The following is an 8,628-nucleotide window of genomic DNA, read 5'->3' as shown; positions in this document are numbered from 1 at the left end:
TGGCTGAAGTTGCTTCTTCACTTAATAAGACAGCAGAAAGCCAGGGAGGCTCTCCAGTGGCTGAAGTACATCTTCTTTCTAGCTGCAGCTGTATGCCATGGTGCTGTCTTAGTTGCATGATGTGATGCAGAGGGAGACTCTTCCTCCATGTCATATCACCCTCTGTCTATAAATAATGTAACATGTAGATTATAACAGTTCTCTGCTATTTAGTATGGAAACATAGCAAGTGATGTTTTAAATTCAGCCACATTCACAAAGGTCATTAGAAAAGTAATTGGGAGCTTTCAGAAAAAAAGATACGGATTTTATTTTGAATAGGAATAGTAGTATGCTGGTTGACATAAATAATTATTTTTTAATTTACAGTGTTTTTGCAAAGTTAAAATGTTTGGACTGAAAATTTTCAAGGACAAAAAAAAGTAATTGTTTTTGATGGAGGTTAGAAGAGTGTGCAAAACTAATATTTAAAATGTAAGGAGCAGTGTTACAAAAACCCACTAAACAAACCAAACCAAACCCAAACAATGAGAATGACCTAGAATCACCTAAACATAGAATAGTTTGGGTTGGAAGGAACCTTAAAAATCATCTAGCTCTGATCATCCTGCCACAGACAGCAACACCTCCCATTAGACCAGGTTGCCCAAGGCCTTGAGCAACTTGAACACTGGTCTTGAGCACTGGTCTTGAGCACTGCCATGGATGGCTCATCCAAAACTTCTGTGGGCAACTTGCTCTAGTGCCTCGCCACTCTCATCATGAAGAATTTTTCCATATATCTAGCCTAAATTTCTCTTGTTTGAGATTGTATCCATTACTCTTTGTCCTATCACTACAGATCCTGATGAAGAGCCCTTCTCTGGCTCCCCTGTAGCCCCTTCAGATACTGTAAAGCTGAAATGAGGTCTCCAAAACACCTTCTGTTTTCTAGGCTAAGCAGCCTCAACTGTCTCAGCCAGTCTTCGTAGGGGAGATGCTCTTGTCCGCTTAGACAAAAGCCTAGGCAAAAGCAGTGTGTTCCAGATGTGCAGTGTGCTCCTTTTGTTGTTGCATTATCATTAGGGGGCCTACCAGGGAGTCAGAGGAGGGGCTCTTTGTTAGGATAGGTATTAGGAAAAAGCTATTTACTGTAAGGGTGATGAGACATTGGAACAGGTTGCCCAGGAACGTGGTGGCTGCCCCAACCCTGGCAGTGTTCAAAGCCAGGCTGGAGGAGGCCTTGAGCAACCTGGTCTAGTGGGGAGGTGTTCTAGCCCGTGCTAGAGGGGGGTGGGGCTATATGATCTGTAAGGTCCATTCCAACCCCTAAAATTCTGTGATTCTATGATCATAATAGGAAATCTTTCATGTAAATCCATGCATATCTGCATTACACCACCAATGACTTTCTGTAGCTTTTGTGGTGTAGAAGGTAAGTAAGGGTAAATGGTCTGTTCTGTCTGGTAAATGGTCTGTTCTGTAAGTGTGTGAAACTGTCACTGTAAATTATGTCTGAGATGTTTAAATGCATTGGTCTCAGGAAATTCAAAGTTTTATTTTCTTCAGGGATTGTAGGTAGCTGAAGCTGCCGATTCCGAAAAAAATTTCTACAGTTGCCATAATGTCAATTATAGATAGTGGTATACCCATATTAGTTATACCACCAGCTCTGCTCACCAGATCCTTCAAGCTTTGTCTACACAGGCAAATCATATCACACCAATGGGAGTGGATATCTGGGGTTAATTATGCTGGAGATCTAGTGTTCACATCATATTAATTTTGTTTTATTTCAGAGTAGCACTTCAGGTGCTCTCTGAGTGCATTGTTGAGCTTAATCAGAAAGTCGTCTAGTTTGTTTAGTGTGAGACTTTTCCAGGATGCAAAGCAAAGCATTTTAAGTGGGAACAGAGATTTGCATCAAAGTGCATTACTGATCTGAAACAGTACTATAGGTGCTCTTATAACTGTTACATCGACGTTCCTGTCTGTGAGGAGGGAGGGAGGATGGGTTATCATCAGATAGTTTGCTGCCTTAATGTGTTTTTTTTGTCTCAGAGTATGTAGCCCAGGGTGTGTAAGCTTCTGTTGGTGTCACCAGTGCTTTGGTTCTGCGTGTTCCTACCTTACTGCCTTTCTGTCTTTAAGGAAGAAACTGCCTTCTGATAAATATCTTCTCACATACAGAGAACTTGGGAAGTTGTTCTAAAATACAGATAATGTTTACTATTTATTTTTGAACCAAGCAATTTTTAAGGAATCTTAAAAGGTTAAGACTAAGGGAATTAAATGAATTTATTATTATTGAGTCTGTGGAAGCTTCTTGACCAAATGGTCTAAGTCATAATTATTATTTTTCCACTGTTCTTTCATTGTCATAATTTTCATTTCACTTTATTATAATTTTTTTTACAGAGAAGAATTAAAGCATAAATATCAGGGGCTTTTTTGTAATTTTTTTTTTGAGATTTGAGAATTACCACCCTTCTCAAAAGCAGCTTCATCTGTTTTTTTTTGTTTTATTTCTCCCCCACCAATGACTGTCTTCATTACCCACATCCTGCCAAATGGTCTGTTGTAAATATTTTTATAACTTCACAATGAATGATGCATTTTTTTCTTAGGAAAATAACTTATTGTATTTTAATTTCAGGTTTCCCAAGTCTAAAATACAGCTTCCAAACAAACCTAATTTAAATTATGAGCTGTGTAATATGTTAATTTCTTGCAAACAAAGATAGGTTTGTTTTGATTTAACGTTGTCAAACTTGTTACAGAAAGAATTAGATAAATTAGTCCCTTTTTATTTAGGTTTCTTTAAAATAGTCTGCCCTTTTTTCTGAATTTACTAAATAGCAGAATTCAACTGTAATACTTAAATGTGAGCATGCAGAACTGTATTCCTGTAAAGGCAGAAATTCCTTAAATTCTCCAAGTCACTGTCAGGCTCACAATATTTCTCTCATTTCATTTCAAATATTTGGTTTTCCAAATTCTATTTACCGTATTGGTGATGATGTCTTAACCAGTAACAATTTCAGACTACATAGCTTCATTAGAACAGTTCTTCCCATGAGACAGAGTGAGCCCCATACTTTGACTAAAGAAATAAAAAAAAAGAAAACCAAACAAAAAAAAAATCCAACAAAGGACCAAATGAAAGTGACTGAGTCTCCTGCCATGGAGAAATTGATCAGCTATCTGGACATGGTCATGTGCAACCAGCTCCAGGTAGCCCTGCTGGAGCAGTAGGTGGGCCTGGATGCTGCAGCAGGTCCAGAGAAGAGCAACAAGGCTGGTGAAAGGACTTGAGCACAAGTGCTATGAGGAGAGGCTGAGGGAGCTGGGGTTGTTTAGCCTGGAGAAGAGGAGGCTCAGGGGAGACCTTATCACCCTCTACACCTCCCTGTAAGGAGGCTGTAGTCAGGTGGGGGTTGGTCTCTTCTCCCAGGCATCTAGCAGTAGGACAAGAGGGCACAGACTCAAGCTCTGCCAGGGGAGGTTTAGGTTGGATATTAGGAAGAGATTTTTTTATGGAGAGAGTAATCAGGCATTGGAATGGGCTACCTGGGGAGGTGGTGGATTCACCATCCCTGGAGGTTTTCAAGACGAGACTGGATGTGGCACTTGGTGCCATGGTCTAGTAACCATGGTAGGGTTGGATTTGATGATCTTTGAGTCTCTTCCAACCTGGTTGATTCTGTGATTCTATGACATCGTTTATAAGATTATAGGAGTTCTTTCTTAAAGCAGCTCTCCAGGTTGGGAGTTTATTTGCCTACTTTTGCCCGTTTAAGTGTGCTTGTATCCACAAACCTGTTACAGAAACTGTTTATCATGGGGCTAGGATTGCTGTAGTATTAGGTGTGTATGTGAAATGACTACATGCTAATTTAAAAGCAACAGTATTAATGATGCTCCAAATTCTCGTCATCCCTTTTCTGTATTTCTTTAAACCATATCAGTCTGCTTTTGCCTTTCCATACATCTGATGATGAGAGAAAAGTGGAATAGAAAGCCATCAAAACAAAAGTTATTTTTGCCTTTACCTTTTTTATTAACTTTTTCAGATATGGACTCTATTTGTGTCCTTTTTGCCAGGTACCCGGTTTGTTCATGCATGTGTATACTTTCAGACACAGTTTGGGGATGATGCTGGTATTGAACTTATACTGAGAGAGGGTTGCTCCAATAAAGACAGGTTGGAGTAAAATGGCTTTTGTCTTTCTTGAATGATGTATGTATTTTTTTTGTTGTTGTCAATTTTTATAATGAAATAGGCTTTAATGTGTTCAATCTTTGTTTCTTCCCTATTCTGTTTATAGGCAATCCGAAGTTTCCAGGTATCCTTACACACCTTTCCAATGAACCCTGAAGTATGGAAAGAGGACCTTTCCTGGGCAAGGAAACTACATGAACAGCAGAAGGCAACAAAGACTGAGTTGGGGCAAGCACTAGCAAAAGAAAAAGAGCTTGCACAAGAATCAATCCCAGACTATGACTTTGAAAGTGATGAAATTGTAGCAGTCTGTGCTGCTATCGCAGAGAAGGAGAAAGCTCTTTCAGCAGCTAAAACAGTAGTGATTGTGTCTGCTTCAGGCACAGTAGAGACTGTAACAGAGAAGGAGAATTGCCCTACAATTCCTGATGAAACCCTTTTCATCAGAGCCCGATAGGGCAGCCTCATGGGTTGCCATTCTGGTTTAAGAACGAGTGTAATTTATTGTATTTGGCTTGCTTTGGTTTTGTGGGTTTTGTTAAGCAGTAGGAGAACCTACAAAAGTTAAAGAATTGAAGTTATTTTTCATTTGCAAATTAAAAACATAGTGACCTGAGTTGTTGTTCCATCCATATTTTTGGAGGAGGTGGACAAGAGTTGATTCTAAAAATCTTATGAACAAATGGAATGTTAAAATGCTTAACTGCATTCTATCAGCTGGATTTATCTGTATGTATTTCATTATTATGGAAGTTAACGTCTACATTTTCCCAGTTATTAGTAAACTATTATTGAAACTCTAAAAGTGTTGTGGTTTATCCTCAGTTGGCAACTCAGCCTCTTGCAGCTGCTTGCTCACTCCTGCATGGTGGGATGTGGGACAGAATCAGAAGAGTGAAAGTGAGGAAGCTTGTGGGCTGAGATACAAAATGTTTAACATGGAAAGCAAAAGCTGCGCATGCCAGTAGAGCGAAACAAGAGGTTCATCCACCACTTTCCATGCACAAGCAGGTGTTCAGCTGTACCCAGGAAAGCAGAGCTACATCATGTGTGACTTGGGAAGTCAAACACCATCAATATGGTGGTCCTCCTTCCCCTACCCCCTTCTTCCCCTACTTCTGTTTGCTGAGCGTGACAACTTACAGGATAGAATATCCCTGTGGTCAGTTGGAGTCAGCTGTTATGGCTGTGTCCCTTGCCAACTTCTTGTGCTCCGCAGCCTTCTTGCTTAGGGGGTTGGATGAGAAGCAGATAAAAGCTTCATCCCTGTCCGAGCACTGCTCAGTGATAACAAGAAAATCCTGGTGTTATCAACATTGTTTTCAGCACAAATCTGAAAGACAGTCCCATGCTAGCCACTGTGAATAAAATTCACTCTTTTCCATTCAAAACCAGCACTGAAGGATAAAGGAATTTTTAAAAAGTTATTTCAATCCTTATTCATTACCATTATTTTTCGTCCAGGAAAAGTATTAACTGTTTTCTGCTATCAGCAGTCTTTTTTTTCATTAAGATTATTTTTCTATGAGAAAGTTTCCTTTGAAGCAGAGATGGATTATTATTTGGCTTGTGTGTGTGACAGATCTGGCTTCTGATTTGTAGTCAAATGAATCCAGCAGAAACCTTTCTTGCTCTCATAGATGAATGGGTTAAACACTTTCCAGTTAGATGAAAGGAAATGCTATACCACACAAGCCCTGAATGCTTAGCTACTAAAAAATGTTTTACCACAAGAAAGAACATTCAGTTGAGACTGAAAATGGCATTTCCTTATCTTGAGTGCTGTGCTACAGACATCACCAAAAGTGAAATGGTAGGAGTAGGAAATAGGTATATCTGAAGTGTATTGTGTTGAGTCTTTTCTTTCCTAGTAAGGCTAATCTGATAAAGGGAGTCAATTTGTTTTTCCTAATTCTTATGGCCTGCTATTAAAAGTATGTTCTTAGTGAACCAGTTTTTCAGGACAGCATTGCCAGAGTCTCCCCTTTTATCTGTTTTGGATTGTGGATGCTATGGTGGATATTCACATTGTCTTTACTTAGAGGCAGACCATCAGAGATTTTTTTAAATGTTCATATTTCTTAGGGGCATGTGGCTATTGATTCCTCACACTGGCATTGGTTTGATAATTGTTACAGCTGAAGGATTTCTTAATCTAATTTCTCCTATCAACTTCTATAATACAATCTAATCAGCTATAGGAAGAGTTAACATGAGAAGGAGTTGGACAGATTCTTCAAAGAAGAGATGTTCTCTGGCTAGAAAAGGAAATATGTGAGATGCCGTAGGGTATGTTTTCATTTTGAAGGAGCTCAACTATATCCACCACATCTTTTCTTTCTTTGCGCTTTATACTTGCGTCAGTGTTCTGTATTTGCTCATACAGGAAGGACTGCTTCCCTCCTCTCAGAGGCCCATGTTATCACAGAATCTCTTTCCACTGAAATGATTCACAAAGTTCCTATTGACTTCAACACCGTGGGGCCAAACTAATGGAGGGGTTTGCATCTATGCCATCAGGCAGAATGGCCATGCCAGGTTCGAGGGGTGGTTGTTTCCAAGCCTTGTACTAAATGTGTTTTCCTTCTGATTAGATTAGGTTATGAATTCTAGATGTTGTCAGAACCATAGTGTTTTGTAGAGCACTGTAGAGCAGATAAGATCTTGTGACACTGTTATTCTCAATCTGGGAAGAAGTTCAAAAATAGATGATTTCAACATTGGTTTTTGTACAGCATGACATGTTTCGCATGTATGGAATTTTTGTGACCTATTTGAATAAAGTATTGACTTCTCTGCTGCTTGGTGATGTCTGTTTATTCTTTTGGTTATTACAAAAATAATTATTATTGCCTATTTCAGAATGTTCCTCATTTAATAATTGGCTTCTCTCTCTGGTGAACATGTTAATATATCATAGTAAAAAGGAAAAAAAGACATTTCAGGAAAAATGTATGATAAAAAGTATGCTCGGTGATTTTAAACCTTCCAGGGATATCCACATGAGATGGAGCAAAAGGACATGATATCTGAAATAGGATATCTGTGAAGCACACTCCTCCTTTGACATCAGGAATTTAATTTTGTTCTTCATCATCAGTAGTGGCAGTGGCTGCAGTGGCTTCCATGTGTTTGCCTTCTATATGAATAATATATTAAAATGTTCAAGTGTTGCAATGTTGTTAAAGAGGAAAGCTCAAGAACAACAGAAGGATGAATTTTGCTTAATTTAAAAATCTACAGTTAAACATTTAAATGGACTTTTTTTCCTCTGAGTCCCTTTATATCCAGTGGAAAGAAATACACAGCCTCACAGGACCATTCATATGCCTTGTGTTAGATAAGTATCTTAGAATGAGTTGAATCATCCTCCCAAGGTGTCTAATTATTTCCATTGACTACAGAGGAAGCTCAAGGTGACTGACTGGCACTTAACTTCAAATGCTGAAACCAGGTATGTGAGTTGTCTCTTACAGATGGAGATAAGTATCTTAAAAAAACTTAGATTATACTGAGAGAGAAGAAATCCTTTCTGACAATACTAAAGGGTAAAAAAAAAAAAGTGTGGATCAGATAACACAACAGGGTTTAAAGTAGTTCTGGAGGGGGATAAAAAAGCAAATGTAGCTGTTTACTCATCTAATTCCTGAAAGTTGTGTGAAGTTGTCTGTGTTGGTGTTAGGGATAAAGAACAGAGAGGTAGCATTGGAAACTTGCCTGGCCATACAAGCTAAGTGGCTTCCTGATCCTAAAACCAAGGAGGAGATTAAAACCTAGTGTTTATTTTGAGGTCATATAATAGCTATAAAACTATAATGACCATAGTTAAGACTGGGGCACAGGAAAGCAGAAGGAAATGTAGGCTTGGTTTATTGGTAGGTTGCAGGCACCACGTGTTCATTGTAGGTCACTATTATGTTAACACTGTGTTCTCAGATGGGCTGGAGTCCTTAGGCTGTTACCTCCAGAGAAGGCTAGTTCAGAAGCAGGAGGAGCTGATGGGCATGGATGACTGCTGGATCTTGCCAGATGTGCTGGCCTGGTTTTGAGGGCTGATTTCCTAAGAGACACAAGGCTAGAAGCTCTAAAGGTTGTAGAGGAGAAATGATCAATGGGAAAGATTAGAGGTGGGGAATGAGTTGACTTTGGGTTCAGAAAGCAGGAGATTTAGCCTTAAGTTGCTTTCCAGATCCAGTAAGGCTGGCAGGTCTAGAACAGGGCCTGGGAGTGAGAAGGCCTGGTGTTATTTAGTAGCTCTAAGAATAAATCTGTGTGAAGTAGAATAGATGTGCCTAGGAGCAGAACTAGAAACTTGCAAAAGCTTCTTGGCTGGTGCCATTTGAAGATAGCAGATTACATTGATCTTGTTAGTGCAGTGGCACTGCACCTGTAGCACCAGTTTGGGTTGGGCAGTGCTGGTGTTGCAG

At 39.4% G+C, this 8,628-nt stretch overlaps 1 protein-coding gene across 1 annotated transcript in view; it reads left to right on the top strand.

Annotated features, from left to right (window-relative positions):
• Window positions 1-4,788, top strand: part of TTC33 (tetratricopeptide repeat domain 33) — a 5,395-nt gene extending 607 nt beyond the window's left edge. The window contains exon 2 of the mRNA XM_009079039.1: window positions 4,308-4,788. Coding sequence (XP_009077287.1) covers window positions 4,308-4,658 — 351 coding nt within the window. The 3' untranslated portion in view covers window positions 4,659-4,788. The remainder of the gene's footprint in view (window positions 1-4,307) is intronic.
• Window positions 4,789-8,628: the final 3,840 nt, after the last annotated feature.

The sequence above is a fragment of the Acanthisitta chloris genome, unplaced genomic scaffold, assembly GCF_000695815.1.
Source record: "Acanthisitta chloris isolate BGI_N310 unplaced genomic scaffold, ASM69581v1 scaffold30687, whole genome shotgun sequence".
NCBI lineage: Eukaryota > Metazoa > Chordata > Aves > Passeriformes > Acanthisittidae > Acanthisitta > Acanthisitta chloris.
The sequence above is the reverse complement of the archived record's forward strand: the minus strand, read 5'-3'. Positions and strand labels throughout refer to the sequence as shown.